We start from the raw sequence: 20944 nt of genomic DNA, 5'->3' as shown, positions 1-20944 counted from the left end.
GACTTGTTTATTCGTTATAGTTAAATTTAAAATGTGATATCATAGGAAATTACAGTTTTGGCAAATTTGACTATATGTGAAATGAAGTGGTACATACGAATGTTCAGGTATATTCGTTTTAGATAAAACACAATCATCGTCACACAAGAAGGCTCTCAGCCAAGTTTTAAGAAGATACTACACATATATAATATGTACGGCCGAGACATCTGATCTCTGAGGTGTTTTTATAAATGTTAAAGACTCTTTTAAGGAAAAATAAAAAACATGGTGACGAGGGTTGTTGGTTTTAGCGGAGGTCAAGGACTTCGTATTTGAGTTTAGCGTTGAGGAAGACGTGTGAGCAATGTTCGTAGATTGGGTTACCGTCTTCTGATTCTTCGTGCGGGTGGAAGCCTCGTTGTTGGCAGTTACGTATCACTGATACGCCTGATGGATCTGAGAGATGGAATATTCCGTGAGGTGTTGATTCGTCTGTTGGTGCCATGACAATTGCAACTGCCTCCGGTAGCATTATCTAGGACAATAGATATAGATAACGGTCTGACTTATAGTCGCATCATAAGTGATTAACATATGATAATTGAAAGGGGGAGTTTGTTATACCTGATACGAGTAGTGTGTGTGGAGATCAACTGATGACATGAAGCAAGTTTGTGTAGGGTGTGTCTGAAACCAAAATGTAATTAGCCAGAAGAATCGATAAGCTTATCAACTAGTGGTAAGTCACCATCCGGAAATGGAAGATCTTGTCGTTAGGGTGAGAGAACTTACATGAATCCAACCCAAGGGAAATAGAGAGAGCCTGTCCTGTACTTCGAATATTTCTTCTTCGTTTAGTGTTTGGCACTGTCATTAACAAATGAAGATGGACCAAGTGTGAGAAGAATCTCAGGGAGAATTTAAAAGATCGTTATTAAATAGTTAAGAAAAATGAAGAACATACAGAATCTGAGGTAGACTCCTGCTTTGGGATTATGAGAGTAGTGATATGAAAAACCCTGTTTTTCTGCAAAAAGGGAAAAACAGACAGAATATAAGTGATGACAAGATGATTTCAGCTGATCATGAAATTTGAATAAAATAATATACATGCAAGGGTTTCCATCAACGTACCAGAGAGCCAGCAAGTACTCCACAAGTTTCTAAATTCCTTTCTGTGTTTGACCGAGCTAGCCTTAGGAAATCATCCATTATGCGCACCGGCTTCAGAAAATTTAAATAAAGGGAGACGACATTAGTAAAAAACCAAAAAGATTAATATTTCCTGCACCAATTCTGGCAAGCTCTTCATAAGATGTAATGGACATAAATCTAATACTTTAATATAAAGCATATTTTCCAAATGTTCAAAAGGGCTATCAATGGGCTATCGACTGGGCCTTCGGTTTTTCGGTTTGGTTTCGGTTTGGTTTTTTCAGTTTACGGTTTTTTTGGTTTTATAAAAATTGAACCATATAGAAATCATATGTAATTCGGTTTGGTTACGGTTCGGTTTTTTCGGTTTATGGTTTTTCGGTTTTATAAAAAATGAAACCATATAAAAACCATACGTATAACGGTTTGGTTTGGTTTTGGTTTGGTCTCGGTTTTTAATGGTTATTCCATACTTTAAAAAATAGATAGTTGATACATAACTAAAAAATAAGCATAAAATTAAAACCTAAACATAATTCAAAAAAATAGAATCCAAATATAGTTTTGTAAACCCAAATACTTAATTAAATTTAAACTTTTAAAAAATAAAGGCTATTGAAAAAGAAAACCAGAAAAAAAAAAACAAAAAAAAAACTTGGAGATCAATAACTATAAACCCAATATAAATTTATAAGTTGGAGAAACTAATTATATCTAATTATCCTAAATTTTTATAAAAAACCAAAAAACCATTCGGTTTTACGGTTTTTAACCAGACCAAACCTAAACCAAATGGTTAATTAAAATAAAAACCAAACGGATTTTTAGACTTAACCATAACCAAACCAAACCATTTATTTCGGTTTGGTTTTTTGGATTTCGGTTTTTTTGCCCACCCCTAGCTATCGTCTCAGATTTTCTATTTTGCACTCACAAAAAACTATTGAATTGATGGGAATTGCACAAAAATAAAAGAACAGATAGCTGGAACTTACAACATGCAAATGCTGATAAGCATTACTGCCGTCTTTTGCTTCTAAAGAAGGAATTGCAGGTCCTGGTCTAGGATCAGCAACTTTAGATGGGCAAATTTGGGCTAGTTCTTGATGCACTTGGGCAAGCACAGGAGGAGGGGAAGGTTGCTTCATACCAACAAACTGAAAGGGGTCTTCAGTTGCGTCACTAATAAACTGGGAATTTACTGCCTCAGAATGACGCTGCCATCGACCATCATCTAAGGAGAGTACAGAGTTCAGCGTGGCAATCTCTTGAGAATCACCATTAAGTGATGCTGCGGAACCGCTCAGTCCAGTGTCAATCAAACTGTAGAAACCCTTGGAGTAAGTTACCAACCATGAATTCAAAAAGTAATACTACAAAAGGCAACATATGATAAGTACTTACCCTGAATTTTCAGCAGAACCCCAGTCGGTATTACTCGGATATTGTACCTGTCATTCCATAGACAATAGTATTTTTCTCAGCTCCTTCAGAACTAAAAAGACTTTAACATAGGATTGGACCAAGAAGAAAAAGAAAGAGTGAGAAAATGTGGGCAAGATAAAAATGATCAGATACTGTTACCTTTATCTCCGACTTGGGAGCAACCCACTGACTTTTAAGACCATTTGGACCTAGAAATGAATGTCTAGACAAGGTTGCTTGGTTTGGAGGCAGAAAATCAAATGATCTGCAGGTACAGGAGCAAAATCAAAATCTCAATGATCATCGCGGATTTATATGGACAAGCACTTGAGTCTCATATACCTATTTCTTGTTTCGATACTTTGAAACTAAAGATAATTCTACAAAACACAACAACAACTATCTTCAAACATGATTCCATGAACAGAAAAGCCAAACAGCATTAGCAGTAGTACATCAGATTGGCAATTTTCCTAGTAAGAAATGACCTAAACAGATTTTATGGTGATCACAGAAAAAGACAGAGCTAAAGCAAGGAAACCAGTGACTTATATGGGATCGCATATCCCTATTTCTCAGGGTTTCCAAATGTTCAGAGAACTTACGGTGTTGAATTCCTATTAAAGAGAATTACTGACAAGTGACAACTATACTAAGGGGAGATACTCACAGCTTCTGGAATTGCTGATCAATCTGTGTACGATTTGAAGATGAAGTTAGATTACTGTTATACGTCCAGGATGGTTGAGATGTCGGCAAGGCTGCCTGTATCCATGGAAAAATGAAAAAAAATTAAAGGAAATGCTGGTACGAAAGCTTGAAGTTTTGGGAACATGGATTATATCAAGATGCAAATGCCAAAGTCTTAGACCTTGTTCATATCAGGACTGGAGTATGATGAAGCTTTGTGGGAAGGAGGCCATTCAACAGCATCTGAACTATATGATACAATCGGGAGATCATTTCCAACCCTGTGAGATTCCTCCTCAGTTCTGTTTAGCTTATCCACTAGCCGGTTAAATTCCGGTTTCAGAGACTCGAGCTCATTGATTACAGCACGCAACCTCTGTTGTACAAAAGAGAAAAAAAACCACATCTGAGGACACTACTATGTATGGTATACACCAAACAACATTTTTGAAAGGATAAAACAGAAATACCTGACCTTCCTACTCCCAAGTCTTTCTTGTGGAAGCCATGCCTGGTAATCTCGATGGAATGGAATTGTTTCAGAAATCAAACTGCAGAAAACAAAAAAAAAAAGAACAAAAACTTGTAAGCTCTTGATTGGAAAAAATACAAATGAATACTTATAGTGATACTTTTTCTCCTCACCTTGAATATCTAAGAAGCATGATATACAAATCCACAACATTCTTCTCATCGCGATATATGCTGGCCTGAAGCAATGTTCAAAAACATGTTAAAATCTTCTCAGAGATGTGAACCATCAAAACCCACACAACAGGCCAATGAATTCAACTGCTTTATTACAAGTAGCTAAATTATACAACTGGAAGTAGCCGATTAGGTTTACTACGATAACTAGAAATCGAACACTGTTCCAATAAACTCCAAAAAAAATCTCTAATTGATAGACTAAACTCTCAAATCGATCACTTCCTAAACTAGTAGCGTGAAAATCAAATACTAGAAACGCTTCATATGAATTTGAGATTGAGATTCGTTGCGATATCGGGAACAGACCTGTCGGAGGAGATTATCGGCGATGCGGTAGTAATTACGGAGAGGAATACGATTATCCACCTCGATCTTACGAGCAACCTTATTCAGATCAATCTTCATCTTCACCGTATCATCTGAGTTTCGAGAGATCGAACGGATCAATGGCGCTGAGGAAAATGTAAAAGAGGAGAGGAATCGAAAACTGTGTCGTTTTAAGAAACCAATGTCGTCATGATTACCAAACCAAAGTTTTACTTTAAAATCAGAGTCTTAGGGGTATAATTGGAGTTAGCTAAATGGAATGATTTTAAAGTAACCTCTAAATTGCTTGGACCAACTGATCAGATTATGTATATGTTTACAAGTTACAACAACCCATAATTAAAACAACATCTGAATTCGGATTTTTTTTAAGTCAAATCCTTTATACTATAAATTACAAGTCATTTGGCCAGTTAAATTTTGTCACATCAGATTTTAGTTTATTCTACTTTAACAAATGAATAAAAACAAAAGACAATCTTTTGACAAAAAAAAAAAAAAAAAAACAAAAGACAATCTATGAATTTCTATAAAAATCATAATTAATATAAGTTTAAGGGATAATCTATGAATATGAACAAAATTTTAAATATATTTAACCGTTAAAAATATATATTTTTAAACCAACTGTGATGTTCAACCGGTAAAAATAAGCTATATTTAGTACCAAGTTAGTCTGAGGATAATAAATATTATTAAGATCATCCTTGAATATCACTAGAAAACTGAGGCATCCTTGACCTTGAATATGAATATTCTATCAAAAGTTACATATAGGTCAAACACTTTTCGGAATTCTAATTCTACCATTACCAATTATTAGATTTGGGATAATAAATATTATTAGGACCAAACTATTTGACATGGGATAATAAATATTATTAGGACCACACACACTTCTTTATATGAATCTTCGTCTTCTGTTGGAACATAGTCTTACAAGAAACAGATAGATAATGCCAACTTGTCTCCGTTTTGCAAACTTCTTCCCGAGAAGACATTATATTTTTTTCGCATCTCATCTCTCACAAATTAGCCACTTGCAGGTCTAACGCCTTAAATGAAATTAAAAAAGGAATTCAGCCGTCTTCTCCCTCCTGAAGAGTGAAGAATAATCAATAAGGAGAGACTTGAATGAGTCCCCTTTCTGTTGTTGAAGTTCTCTCTGTTGACCATACTCTATTTATTGTACTTGTGTTGTAAAAAAAATAAAGGAAAAACTATTCACTGTATTTTGATAATTAATTATTTTCCACTCTTGTTTAAAGTATAATAAATAAAAAAATAAAATTTATTTTTAAAACTTACTGTACGTACAAGAAGATTAACTGCTGCAAGGCTATTTTTCCAGCGTTACTAAAACAACACTTTTAATATTAACATGACATCATATTCGTTGATTGGTCCGGTTACTTTTCTAAATAGTAACTTTTTTTGTAAGTGAAATTAATTGTTAAGGTTTAAAATTTTTGAATCAAAGTTTTAGGATTGCTTTCATTATTATAATTTTTGGATTAGCAAAAAGTAGAAGATTACCATACAATAGGCAAGTAAACTCTACATCAAAAAAATATTTGCTGATGAGGTCATGATCAATATTAATATATAGCTTCAATGCTTTCTACACTTTCTTTGTAAAAATTCGTTTTCAAAACTTACTGTACGTACGAGAAGATTAAATACTGCAAGGCCATTTTTCCAACGTTACTAAAACATCACTTTTCTAAATTGCAAATTTTTTTTAAGTGAAATTAATTGTTAAGGTTTAAAAATTATGAATCAAAGTTTTTAAGGATTGCTTTCATTATTATAATTTTCGGGTTAGCAAAAAATAGATGATTACCATAGGCAAGTAAACTCTACATAAAAAAAATATTTGTAGATGAAGTCATGATCAAATCAAATGTGGATTACCATAAGAAGTAACTCTACATAAATATTCCCTACCCAAGATTTTTGGATTAAGGGTCACTTACTCGTAACTTGAGTGTATGATACATAGTGTGTATTTTTAAAAGGAAATGACACAGATCCGACTTCTTTCTTCTCCATCTATACTCTCTCCGCCATCAATATTAATATTCAATGCTTTCTAGTTTATACACTTTTTTGTTGTTAAACTTCACTTTCGAAAATTTACTGCCCAGAGTGTAAATGCTACCAGAGGAATAAACTCTACATAAAAGAAAATGATATCCGACTTCTTAATTTTTCCTCCATATATACTCTCGCTCTCTCACCAAACTCTTCCCCTAGCTCTCTCCCTCTCGCTAAATGGAATGATTTTTAAGTAACCTCTAAATTGCTTTTAGTTTCTTGACCAAGTGATCAGATTATGGTAGCGGCAGTTAAGCGAGACGAAATTCGACTGTTACGGGACGGATCAAACAAAATACACCAATCACACAAATATCACATATTTGAACAAAAAACACACTAACACAATATCTTATTAGGGGAAAATGTTATTTAAACCATGGATTTTCAAATTTTGGCCATTTAAACCATGAATTTTCTTTTTTGGCTTGGTCAATGAAATTTCATGTTTAAAAAAGCTAGTCAACAAAAGGTGATGTTTTAAATGGCCTACAATAACGTTTATGGTTTAAATGGCCAAAATTTGAAAGTTCATGGTTTAAACGACAGTTTTCCCTATCTTATTATATAAACTTTAGTTTTCAAATTTCAAAATTAGTAATTCATATAATCGCGACATGTGTCAAGTATATCGATAATATTTTGACATGTGTGAAAAGAAAATTTATATAACAATTATAGGAAAATTAAGAAATCCAAAAAATAAAATGATTACAAATAATATTTTTGAAATGTATATAAAACCAAAAGTAATCTATTATATCACTAATTCTAATAAGAAAGTTATCTATTAATTTACTAATTTCAATACGAAAATATGTGCATTTAATAAGGAAAATATTTGCATTTTAAATGCAATTGTTATTTATTATAATCATATAGTAAAAATAAATTTATATAGAAAAGTGATTAAAGTATAAAAATGTTTCATGTGTTAAAATTAGTGATTAACATAATATAAGAAAAACAAGATAATCAAAATAAGAAACTAATGTAACTTTCTTTAAGTTTTTCAATCGGTGAATGATTTGATAGCGTATTCAATATTATGTTATGATATAAACTTTGGTTTTCAAAGTTAGTAACTCATGTGATCGCGGCACGTGTCAATTTTAACAATTAAAGATTTTGTAATGTGTTATACAAAAACTTTGTTTTAACATATTTGTAAATTATAAGAAAGAAAAAAATTAAAAAATTAAATAAATATGGAGTGTGTGAACTCTAAATCCTGTTTAAAAAAATGAAATAAAATTAATATTTTGAGTACAACTTAAAATTTCACATATTTTTCTTATATTCGTGTTAATACGCCGGACTAATTTAGAAAATAATAATATTAAGTAAAATCTCGTAATATATACATAACAAAAATATCTAGATTTTGGTTGTTTTTATCTTCAGAAAGCGGTGCGGTCTACCCGCATCAAATTAGAAGATGGTAGAACTGTTTAAAGTATGGTTTTTATTTTTTTTATTTGTAAAAAAAATCTTTAATATATGGGTAGATATACACATATATATAATATACTTCTTTACATAAACATATAATTTTTTATTTTACTTGATTTAAAATATATATTTCAAATAATTAAAATTTTCCTTCTAATAAATTGGGTTTTTAAAGTTCATAAATGCATGAAAATGTTTTTCTTAAACCCAAAACAAATAATAATTTACAACTATATAAAATATTAATATATTCATCTATAATTTGTAATATGCACTATTTGTTATTTTTTCATCGTTCAATAATTTAGTTGTGCAACGCATGTAATTCTTTCACCAACTATAAATTATTATGTATTATTTAATTTTTCTAACCGCACTTGTCCCGCAAATATATTTCTCCTGCACAACCAAATTGTTTGTCACGCACAACCAAATCCGCTGTCACCATTTGGACACTGTATGTATATGTTTACAAGTTACAAACCCATAATTAAAACCATGAATTCGGATTTTTTAAGCCAAATCCTTTATACTATAAATTACAAGTCACTTTAACGTTTGTTCTCTGTAAGATCATTTCTAATCTTTTGGAGAAACGTTTGGCAACTCTGAAACCTTCAATCATTACCTCAACCAACTGTGATATTCAACGGTTAAAAATAAGCTATATTTAGTACCAAGCTAGTCTAAAAATATTACGAAGGTGAGTGGTGATATAGAGAAAAACGAAATTGACAAAAAAAACTGCATGTGAGTCACCAATCAACAGACTAAGAGGGTGAGTGGTGACATAGAGAAAAACAGAATTGACAAAAAAAAAAAAAACGCATGTGGGTCACCAATCAACAGACTAAGTAATTTTTGGCGTTTTTCCCTTTAAAACAAAAAAAAAATTGCGTATTTGAAGCAAATTATACACATGGACCACCTTTCTTTGTGGAATAATGTTTTAAGCTGCGGTCGACTTGAATTACGTTGTACATATCTTTATTTTGATTATTTAATTAAGTTATATATTTCCAATTGCGTTAAACCGAACCAAGAGTAGAACCATTTGGTGACTTCAAAATGTAATTAGGGCTTATAAAATTTGGTTTAATGTGGACTATACAAATTATAAAGAGGTATATAGGTGTAATATACCTCTTTTTAAATCACATATATCTCTCTTAATTAAGCTATATATAAGTTTATAACTAGATTATGATTTTTAGATCACATTATTGAGCTATATATAAGCTATGTAATATACCGCATGATAAATTTTTATTTTTATTTTTTATTCATGTACTATTTTATTATTAATTTTGCTAATGTACTATTTTGTTAATTCTAGTGATTTAGTATATAATCTGCAGTATACCGCACAAATTTCTCAGATTATATCAATTATAATATTTTAAACTTCTTAAAAATTTAAAATTTACTATATACGGTTAAATTAAACAGTTCAACTAAAACCCTGATGTAAATTCTCAGATGATGATTTTGCAGATGTAATGATTGAAACAAATATAAACAGCAGAAATATTACAAATATGTTAGGAGAAAAACAAAGTAATTGATTATTTTTTTTAATGTTTTGTATTTTTTTATGATCAAACTCTTTAATTGATTTAACAATATGAATGTAAAAAAAATTGATCATTTTGGGTATTTAAGGTATAAAAATATGTATTTACCAATACAGAAGAAACAAATAATACATAATTATACCAATTATATATAAAATAATATGAAATCCGCACCACAAATAATTTTTCACCAATCAAACATTTTTAATCCCGCTTATTATACATAAACCGCACTTGTCCCATAAATACTTTTCTCCTGCATATACCGCAGTTTGTACCGCACTATCAAATTACATGTCCCGCACTACTAAATCTGCTATCACCATTCAGAGCCATAATATCAGTAGAAAACTGGCGCATCCTTGAATATGAATACTCTACTAACAGTTACATATAGACCAAATACTTTTCGGAATTCTAATTCTACCATTACTAGTTACTAGACTTTGGATAATAAATATTATTAGGACCAAAACTATTAGACTTGGGATAATAAATATTATTAGGACCAAACACAGTTACAACTCTTTAAATGAATCTTCGTGGCTTGAAACATAGGCTGACATCAGACAAAGCAACATATCACAAGAAACAGAGAATGCCAACTTGTCTCCTGAAACAACTCGACCCGTTTTTCTTTCATAAATATATAATAATAATATAATTAAATACTCCAAATATTTAATTACAACCCAAACCATAAACCGACATAATTAACTCAAATTATTATAAAGTAAACATCAAGCAAAAACATATAAACCAAACTAGCATCCTAGTTCCAATGACAAAATAACATAATCAATAATACAACCGAGAACTTAAATCATCCTCTTCCTCATTGCCATGATTTCACGCTACACATTACCTTCACCACAAACACAATGAGATGCGTGAGTATTACCAGAAATACCGAGTGAGATAATCCTCCCATCTACGAGTTATACGCACAAGCAAATCAAGAGTACAACCACAAATAAAACATAACAAACCAGCCATTAAACAGAACATCCAATAACACATTCTCTACACCACACCTACACATCATCAGATAAAACAAGTTATACAACCTAATCGCTCACCTTATCAAAGTGAATCTAAAAACAAAAACAATCAGGAGAAACTCTCCTTGCGTCTGCAACAGTCCATAAACGTCCTACAACAAGTCATACAACCAAAATCAACCTTAGCAAACTGGACATAAACATAAAAAAGAACAGTCTCAAAGACAAAACTCTAAAATAAAAACCAACCGTTAACTATCAAATCCCTTTGGTTAAACGCTAGCCATAGACGTCATAAAGCTTCCCACAAAATCTCGTACCGATCAAAAACCAGAAGAGACCACGATCTCAGTTACAATCCTCGATGGTCTAACTCGCATATGAGAAAACGTGTCTCACGAAACTGCCAATAACTTATCGAATTTAAATCCAAATCCACTTCTGTAAAAAGGAGAATGACGATGAAAGGCTTAGGAATAACTCTACAAAATTTCGTTACCTTTGAGTACGATTTGATACGTCGAAATCCTAACGATTTTGCTCTTTCTCCTTCTCTCTAACACAAAGCTCTCCTTCTCCTTCTCTCTAACACAAAGCTTTGATGATCTCTTTCTCCTTCTCCTTCACAATCGACCAAGATGTCTCTCTATGTCTGTCTCTGAGCAACCAGTATCGACAATCACAAAAGAGAAGAAGGCGTCATCCTCATAAAAAAATAGGACTTTTTGCTTTAATTATATTAAACCGAAACTAATTGACCACCCCTTTGATTTAATTATAACTCAACTAGCTTAGTAAACTAACCAGAAATTATACCAAATTCACTCTAATTCCCGATTTAAACTCCAATATTTCATATTTTTTTTGGGACAAAAGGCTTTACATCTCCATTTTGCACTTCTTCCCGAGACGACATTATATATTCTTCGCATACCATCTCTCTTAGTCGCCTCATATTCGACAAATTAGCCACTTGCAGGTCCGACGCCTTAAATGAAATTAAAAAAGGAATTTGACCGTCTTCTCCCTCCTTCGTAATATCCATGAAGAGAGAAGAATAATAAATAAGGAGAGACTTAATGAGTCCCCTTTCTGTTGTTGAAGTTCTCTCTGTTGACAATACTCTCTTTACTGTACTTGTGTCGTAAAAAAATTAAAGGAAAAACTATTTACTGTATTTTGATAGTTAATTATTTACTCTTGTTTAAAGTATAATAAATAAATAAAAAATTCTTTTTTACAATGTTTGGTTGACAAAAAAAATGTTTTCTACACATTCTTTGTTAAAATTCGTTTTCAAAACTTACTGTACGTCAAAGAAGATTAAATGCTGCAAGGCTATTTTTCCAACTTTACTAAAACAACACTTTAATATTAACATGACATCATGTTCTTTGATTGGTCCGGTTAATTTACTAAATAGTATTTTTTTTTGGAAGTGAAATTAATTGTTAAGGTTTAAAATTTTTGAATCAAAGTTTTAGGATTGCTTTCATTATTATAATTTTTGGATTAGCAAAAAGTAGATGATTACCATACAATAGGCAAGTAAACTCTACATAAAAAAATATTTGCCAGTAAGGTCATAATCAATATTAATATATATCTTCAATGCTTTCTACACTTTCTTTGTTAAAATTCGTTTTCAAAACTTATTGTACGTACAAGAAGGTTAAATACTGCAACGCTATTTTTCCAAAGTTACTAAAACATCACTTTAATATTAACATGACGACATATTCTTTGATTGATCCGATTACTTTTCTAAATTGTAATTTTTTTTGTAAGTGAAATTAATTGTTAAGGTTTAAAAATTATGAATCAAAGTTTTTTAGGATTGCTTTCATTATTATAATTTTCGGTTTGACAAAAAATAGATGGTTACCATACAAGAGGCAAGTAAACTCTACATAAAAAAAAAATCTTTGTCGGTGAGATCATGATCAATATTAATATATAGCTTCAATGCTTTCTACACTTTCTTTGTTCAAATTCGTTTTCAAAACAGGAAAAAAACACTTAATTATTGTACTTCAAATATTTATTTTTCGTATAGTGTTTGGCACTGACATTAACAAATGAAGATGGACCAAGTGTGAGAAGTTAAAAAAAAATATCGTTATTAAATGGTTAAGAAAAATGAAGAACATACAAAAATCTGAGGTAGACTCTGCTTTGGGATTATGAGAAATTTTCTGATTTTGGTAAAAAACTGTAAGAATTTTTTAGATTCGTCGTTTACTTTTTGAGTTGACTTGTTTATTCGTATTTCTTACAGTTTAAACTTTTGAATATGAACAAAAGTCTAAAAATTTCTTACAGTTTTTTTACCAAAATGTGTTTCTTGGACCAACTGATCAGATTATGTATATGTACCACATCTGAATTCGGTTTTTCTAAGCCAAATAAAACAAAAGAACCGAAGTCAAATTTCATGACTTCATTTTGCAGTCCTCTTCTTATCCAATGAGCTTGATATCGCTAATTGATAGCTCGTTGTTGTACTGTTCCAACATCTCTAAGATAAATTATGTCCATGCACTTCACGATCATTCTCTTTAACGTAGATATTCATCATCTCCTTCAAACACGAAAAAATAGTCCAAGAAATATGCTTAATTTATCATGTGCGTCTCTTTCATTAATTGTTCCCTCTTGAATCTTATCTCTAACATCTTCATCGGACAAGATGTGAGCAAACGACCTTTGTCCTCCCGAGACAAAGTATCAAATATATATGGCCACTTTCTTTGTATATGATTGGCAAATGAGCTGTTTTTACACCTCTAACCAATCATCTCGAGCCTCGAGATCCTCTTCCATTAAACAGACGGGCATATGAGCATCAAAGAGGTTTTTTGTCATATTTCCTACTAGATTGTCCGGCACATAATAACCATCATACATAAAGGAAATGAGACTCGGTGTATCAAATGACAAAATGCTTATAGAATGGGAAGATATCGTTAATGTCTTGTGGGTTGCACTTGACAAGGTCACATCCGCATCGTTAATGTCCTTGTTGATAGCTCACATGACTAATTAATTCCTCAAGGAGATGACACGAATAAGAATTTCAAACTTATCAACAAACGAGTAGAATGAGGCCATTGTTGGGCCATACATGCCCATATAGAATGGGGTTATGTTTGTTAAGCAGTAAGCTAAGATAGGTTAGTGGAAACACAATCACTAGCTAATGGAGTGTATAAATATGGTTGTATTAGGCTTAACCTAAAACAGATAACTATATATGTAGACAATTAAAGAGTTATAATTTAAAACTTAAATGATCATTGATTTGTACTTTCTAGGTTACTGGTTTTCAACTGTTGTGTGGTGTTGTCTCATTTATGTTGTGAATGGTTATGGAAGAAACAAGAAAAGAAAGAAAAGAAACAGCAACAATTGTCTGCGATATTTATTGAAACGACAAGTATTTTATGAACCAAGAGTGAAAAAAACCGAACAACTGTGCATACAAGTTTTAGTGGAAACAGGAAACACGTGAGTAGGCAGGCTCACTACCAAACCAATCACGTTCCATTTCCGCATCAAAACCCTTTTCCTTGTACCCTAAAAGCTCGACTCTGTCTGCAATTATTAAAACAATTTTTATAAATATCTGTTCTAAAAAAATTGCATTTACATTTACTCAAATGAGAAAATGAAGAAAACACATTAGTTGTCGAAAAAAAAAAACACATAAGGATTTGTTAAGTGAGTAATTAAAATCAACTTATTTTCTCACCAAACTCTCATGACCAGATGCACATGTGGGTCTTCTAGGGGGAAGTTGCTTGCGAGGCGTTCTCTGAAAATAAATTACAACGAAACAAAACTTAGTTGAATAATTAAGAGTATTAACCAAATGCAATTACTGCTCTAAGTAGATTTAATTAAGCATTATTACCTGTAATTTGGGTCTTAGATTTTCTATTGCCGCTATTGTTCTCTCATCTATACTTGCTTCTTGCTGTGGAAATATCAATTATATAGTAAAAACCATTACAAGAATGCTTTCAACATGTCAAAAAGATTGAAATATGAATATTTAATTTACAGTTAGATATATTGCATAAATTGATAATATATACCTTGTGTAAAGCCCAATCTGCTGAATCAAAGAAAGCACGTTTGTAATCCTGCATTGAATTTAAAGTTTGTTAATCAATAATTAACAACAAGTAACGATCATACGAATAAATATGAAAATAAGCGGGTTACTTAAAAGTTAAAGATGATTCACCTTAGAGATAAGAGGCTTTTTCTTTGGCACAAGTCCTCCGTATTTATTTGCACCAGTGGTAGACTAATGACAAACACCAAAACAAATCGAAAATTCAATAATTTAAGTCCATAGCTTTGATTAAAAGAGGCAAAAAGAGAATGATCATCTTTGAGTCATTCATGAAACGCCTACCGACAATTCTTTAACCGGAAAACAAATTTCTATACCAGTGCTTCGTAATACCGATTGGTTAACAAAAAGGATTCAATTTGCTAAACCGATTATTTCGATTGTTGTTAAAAAAAACAATCGGACAGAAAACATAATGGAAATGCATCAGACCAAAACGAAATCGACATTTTTCATATGGACCGGATCAATCCGGATAGAGAACAGGTGTCATCAAACGTACTACGTGGCAATTCAGTAAACCGTTGATTTCGCCAAGGGGGTTTCTCAAAGTTGAAGATGAGCTTATAGTTTACGACCGTCCGTTACATTAAAATATCTTATCATAAGATTTTATGTAAGGGAAACAAATATTGTATTCCTACAAGAAATATCTTGCATCCGACAAATTAAAAAAGTTCAACCATTCATTAAAAAATGTCGTAAAACGTATTTAGTTTTTTAATTTTGATTAGAAAATGTGAAACAATGTTTGAATTGTAGAAGTAAGATGAAAAGAAACGTGTACGCGGTCGTTAAATTGCCGACGATTAGGTTTGGTATTTGGTAATTTACCACACACAATAAAAAAAATGTTTTGACTTGTTGACTTACTAATCCGACCTTAAACTTATAATTATCAAATTAATTAAGACTTGTAGTCAAAAAAATTTCTTAAAATATGGAATTAACATATAAAATTATTATTTACATTTTTGATACCCCAGATTCAATACCATCTTTAGATTTTTTTTTCAAGAGTGATTCTTAACCGAATATTCAATTTCACCCTTAAATCAAAACGTTAATATCTTATCTACCCTTATAAGATAAAAATTACCTTTTTAAGATATTAAAATAAAATAACATTACATTTTTTTTTTGGTAGAGATAAAATAAAAATTACCTAAAACATTGTACCGGCTTAAAAAAAATCAAGAAATCAGAGAAAAAAAAAAAAATCGCCGAATAAAAATGATATATAATAAAATTACCTCTTGTTGTTGCTGAGAAAATAAGAAATCATCGGCTCTGTTGTAATCCGTCGCCATTTCTTCTGTCAAATTCCTTATTCGGTTCTGATCAAATTAATTTACAGAACAAAACAATCAATTAAGTAAAATAATCAAAATAAAACTGCATTTTGGAAGTAATCTAAGTTATAAAAGAAGATAATTAGGTTGAGAGAGAGAGAGAGAGAGAGAGAGAGAGAGAGAGAGAGAGAGAGACCTTAGAGAGGAGAAAGATGAGGAAGACGAAATATATGAAAAAGAAAGACGGTGAGATCAGATGATGATAAAGAAGAAGAAGAATATGCGTTTTGGCAAGCTTATATACTGTACACACGTGCGTAGTAGTTAGGCACATAGGCTAAGCGCAACATACACGTGTGTGAGCTTCTTAGATATTTTTATTATCTTATTTTTTGGTGGTAATTAAAAGTTATATGAACTTAATATTATTATACTTATCTCATTTAGTAAGACTTTGGTATATATATAGTCTCTTGTATAGACAGATGGACATAAAAATTTGTTTTTTCTAATGTTAGATAACTTGTATGCATATCCATTATTAAAGGGTAATACATTATATTTTGAAATGTAGATCAGATTGAATTTATTATGGTATATACATTGTCAAGCAATTTAATAATATTTTATCATGGGAAATATCATCGAAATGGGTCCAGAAAACTTTTTATTTTTATTTTATTTTTTATTTTGCAAATAAGAAAACACGTGGATGGAGTTTTGAAATCAATATTGAAATACTAGGTTAGCATGTAAATTAAATTAGTTTTATATGCTCTCATTTTACATTTTTCTGGTTGGGTTGATAGATGTATATTGTTTCCACGGTATGTGCGTGTTTAATGTTCTTTCTCTAAGTTTTGCCAAACAAGTGGGAATTACATACTAATCCCCCAAGACCCGGAAAAGACCAGGTGAAAATCTCTGATCAAGTAGAAATGACTAACAATTTCACGTTTGAGGGGAATCGATCCCTGGCCTGAACCACTCACAGATGATATAGATCAACGTCACTCTCAAAAACATGAAATGATTCTATCATAAGAAAGCTAATGAAATGTGCAATCCTTCAAAACTAGTTTCCTTTCTAGGAAAGATAACTAGGCAATGTATATATATATATAATGCGTATAACCATATAAACAATTAATCGACATATATGTCTTTTTTTATAACTGACATTATATCATACAATTTTTTATTTTCTTAAAGATAATTAGTATATGGGAGAACAAAATTTACAAGGACTATCAAAATTCCTAATTGTGAACATTTGTTTCTATGTCTACAAGCAATGAACTAATTAAGATTTCTTGTGGAACCTTTTCTTAAAAGAACCTTTTTAGAGAGGAGTCTGCTTGTTTTTGAAAAGCTTCTCATGAGGGAATATTTTCATGTTCACAAAAGTGTGATGTTTTACTTTGACTATGGTTTTTATATAGAGTGGTCTTGGGAGCTGCATGGGACATTAAATAGTTTCAATACAGATACGATAATGATTCTTTAGTGAAATCAAACAAAGGAATGTTCGACATCAAATCAAATGTAACTGTTAACAATTTCAAAATGCGAAATGAGACTCGTATGTTGTCGTCGATGTTGTATTCTATGAGTGTATAGCTACTCTTAGGATGGTAAATCATTAACAAAAACAACATCGAGAGTTTTCTTTATGTTTAAAAATTACGTCAGATCAACTCATTGTGTATATGAGTTGAAAGATATATCATATGTATAGAGTTAGATTATTTTCACTACGCTTTTAATCATGTTGAAAATTGTGGATGTTTTACATGAATTCCCGTAAGTTTTAGGGATTAGTCTAGATTTCGCTGTGGTATCTCTTAACTATAAATATTTAAAAAATCATAGGTCACATGTTAATCTATTCTCAATAATTTTTGACGAAAAGAAACATTCAAATCTACTACAAACTTATTCAAATTTGTAGTTATATATATTGACACCATAATCCTTACGTTGTAAAGCCTAAGAGCACAGGCCTTTTATTAATTGTAAAATGAGATTTACATAAGTACATAACTTGAAGCCGATGGTCTCTAAGTTGTGTCAGTACGTGTTGTCAAATTAAATATCAATCTTGAAAGCTGTTAATTAAAATTCAGCCGATGATATGATGTTCGACAAGAAGTAACTGAATGACTACGACGTGCATCTTGCTGGATCACATGATGGATCGAGTTATTTTTTTCCAAACCAAGAGAGAGATATCGAAAGTAACCCCTAAAACCAATGATATTGCGCCACCTGTCGTCGAAGAAACGTTTCTCCTTGTCCTAAAATTAGAAACGTCTCCTTCCCTTCTTTCCTTTTGTTTCATTTTTAATTAATTTCTTTAACTAAAAAAAATCCTTAGAAACAAGTAAAGATCACCAACGAGGACAGTCTTACATGAAATGCTTTTTTGGCATGATGATTGGACCACTCTAGGACCATTGATCCACCTCACGGGTCCTAATGGACCAAGAGTTTCAGGGATTCCAAATGCGGCCAAAGTTTCACGTGTTGTTTCTAATGGAGAATGGGTGCTACCTCGGGGTCGTCATCCTATTGCTATTCTATTGCGTGCGGTAATTACTCATCCTCCACCAAATGTGATGTCTTCACAACCAGATCAGGTCTTATGGAGAAACACACATAATGGAACTCAGGGTTTGTTCTCTTCATCTCTCACTTGGTCTTCCCTGCAGGACCATTTACCACAAGTTCCGTGGCATAAATCTGTGTGGTTCAGTCAAGGAATCCCAAAAAATGCCTTTATACTTTGGGTTCTGGTTAGTAATCGCCTACACACAAGGGACCGCCTCAGGAGTTGGGGTTTCAATGTGCCATTGGAGTGCCCTTTGTGTGATTCAGCTCCTGAAACCAAACCTCATCTATTTTATGAATGTTCATTTTCCGCAGAGATTTGGGCGACTTTCTTTACTCACTCCACTCTGAATCCACCATCACACTTTGATGATCTGGTTCTATGGGTTCAGTCTCCAAAAAAGCTTAACATTATTTGTAAACTTCTGTTACAAACGATTGTCTATGAGATTTGGAAGGAGAGGAAAATCAGGCAAACGAACCGAGGTAAGCTTTCTTCTCTTGATTCTCAACCCACTGGAAATCCTACAGTCCATATCAGACCAGAGGATTCATATATATGCACGTGGTTCCGCTTTATTCAAGTTTCAAGTCCACAACCTTAAGCTTGCATTTTGAAGGGAACGCTCTTTTGGAAACAAATCTCTTTATAAACTCTCAGTTGTTGAACTCTCCTATATGCTCTCCTTTTCATTCCCAGTATGTATTCATCTAGTGAACTCAAAATGGTATTGATGTAAAAGGTACAAAGAGGATGAATGGAAGGTAAATTTTAAGAAAAAAAAATATATATATATATATATATGTACTAATTTTTATTTTTTTAAAATTATAAATCTCTAGCAAGATTCAAACATGCATCAAACAAATTAAACATTTTAAATGTTAAGCCGCCAAAATTTCTCCGTTAAATGAAAATTTCACAATTACCATCAACTACAAACACATGTGTACTAATATTTCTTTTTTGAATTCAATGTTAAATTATATTCAAAGAAAAAATAAACGTTTTACATTGTGAGAGAAAAGCCTTTTGCTCAAAACATTTATAGAAATATTAGAAAAATTATGCTACTATCTTAATTGTCGCAAACCACATCTGAATCGTGGTATCCTCTTCATTCCCGATCGTACTCAGCCTAGACTTACATTCCCTTTTGTGTACTAATATTTCCCTTTTCCCTTTCAAGTAGACTTACATTTTCTTTTCTAAATATTGGAAATTATCAAACTCTCCATAGATTTTACTTTTCCAATTTCTTTACTATGCCTTAACGGAATGAGTATTTTACATTTTTAATGAGATTACTACATGTATATATACATGCACAGCAGCACAGGGATAGAGAATCATAGAATTATCGTAGCAGGGATTTAGTTTCTTTCGGTTCGGTTTTGGTTCGGTTAGTTGAAAAGATAACCATAACTAACATAAATTATATTGAAATTAACTAAATAAACCTAATATAACCAAAAGTAACTAAAGATAACCGAATATAACCGAAATTAGCCAAAAATACATTACAAAACTATAAAAAGGGGAAAAATATTGAACCGATTTAACAAAATAGTATTTAAATTTGTGAATTCAAAAAAAATAACTTATAAATATATTGATTATTTAAAGTATTTAATTGTTTTGAATGTAAAAATAATTAATATTTTAAGTTTATTTTATAGTTTTGCCTAATATTAAGTATATTATTTTGGGTATATTCTAGGTTTTTTGATATTTCGGTTAACCATTTAATTGTCGGTTTGATTCGGTTCGGTTTCAGTTAATTTGAACATTAGATTTTACTAACCATTCGGTTATTAGAGAAACTTCGGTTCGGTTTCGGTTTGATTTTTTTCGGTTCGGTTCGGTCGGTTATTTGGTTACCGGTTATTTTGCCCAGCCCTATATGTACTATTATTCCCTTTTGCCCTTTTGGGTAGACTTACATTTTCTTTTCCAAATATTGGAAATTATCAAACTCTCCATTGATTTTAATTTTCCAATTTCTTTTAATGAGATTACTATATGTATATATAGATGAACAGCAGCACAGGGATAGAAAATTATAGTAGCAAGGGCTTTTGACAATCTCACAGCAAACAATAAAAAGAAAAGAAAAAAACTTGTTTAACCAAAGAATCGTTCACAATGTCTGTAGCACGTAAGTATCTTTATAAGTTTTGCTTTTGCTCATAATTACTACGTTATGTACCATCTTTATATTATAATAATATCTAATCACTGTTTGTTTTTTAGGTAGAAACGTGGAGTCTATCGAAGATAACAAGATAAGCCTACGTAACATAACGTGTTACCGAGGAATATGCACCGATATACACTCAGTAGCGGACCCAGGAATTTTTTTTGGGGAGGTCAATTATGAAAGAAAAAAAATTTTAGTGTCATATTGGGAGATCGAACTCGGGTTTGGGGGGTCATCACTATAGACTTTATACCAACTTTGCTGCTAGATCCTATAAAATTACGTG

At 31.6% G+C, this 20944-nt stretch overlaps 3 protein-coding genes across 3 annotated transcripts; 1 reads left to right on the top strand and 2 right to left on the bottom strand.

Annotated features, from left to right (window-relative positions):
• Positions 1–55: 55 nt before the first annotated feature.
• LOC104732018 (AMSH-like ubiquitin thioesterase 3) lies at positions 56–4484 on the bottom strand. The gene is given in 14 exon segments (XM_010441900.2): positions 56–517; positions 607–669; positions 775–829; positions 832–849; positions 947–1009; positions 1117–1206; positions 2133–2460; positions 2542–2588; positions 2722–2827; positions 3233–3327; positions 3434–3628; positions 3728–3803; positions 3898–3962; positions 4270–4484. Coding segments are annotated over 13 exon segments (1275 nt in total). The 5' UTR covers positions 4369–4484; the 3' UTR covers positions 56–517; positions 607–631.
• A 9320-nt stretch (positions 4485–13804) lies between these two features.
• Positions 13805–16278, bottom strand: LOC104723516 (uncharacterized). The gene is made up of 7 exons (XM_010441898.3): positions 16044–16278; positions 15809–15892; positions 14664–14726; positions 14512–14559; positions 14328–14390; positions 14166–14228; positions 13805–14008 (listed from the first exon to the last, which is right to left on the bottom strand). Exons 1-7 carry the CDS (start codon positions 16179–16181, stop codon positions 13991–13993), a joined length of 477 nt encoding a protein of 158 aa, XP_010440200.2. The 5' UTR covers positions 16182–16278; the 3' UTR covers positions 13805–13990.
• Positions 16279–18264: 1986 nt separating this feature from the next.
• Positions 18265–19062, top strand: LOC147934001 (uncharacterized). Its single transcript, XM_087472428.1, has one exon. The coding sequence runs from the start codon at positions 18265–18267 to the stop codon at positions 19060–19062; it is 798 nt and encodes a 265-aa protein (XP_087328554.1).
• The last annotated feature ends 1882 nt before the right edge of the window (positions 19063–20944 follow it).

This window comes from Camelina sativa, chromosome 11 (assembly GCF_030686135.1).
Source record: "Camelina sativa cultivar CO46 ecotype springtype chromosome 11, ASM3068613v1".
NCBI lineage: Eukaryota > Viridiplantae > Streptophyta > Magnoliopsida > Brassicales > Brassicaceae > Camelina > Camelina sativa.
The sequence above is the reverse complement of the archived record's forward strand: the minus strand, read 5'-3'. Positions and strand labels throughout refer to the sequence as shown.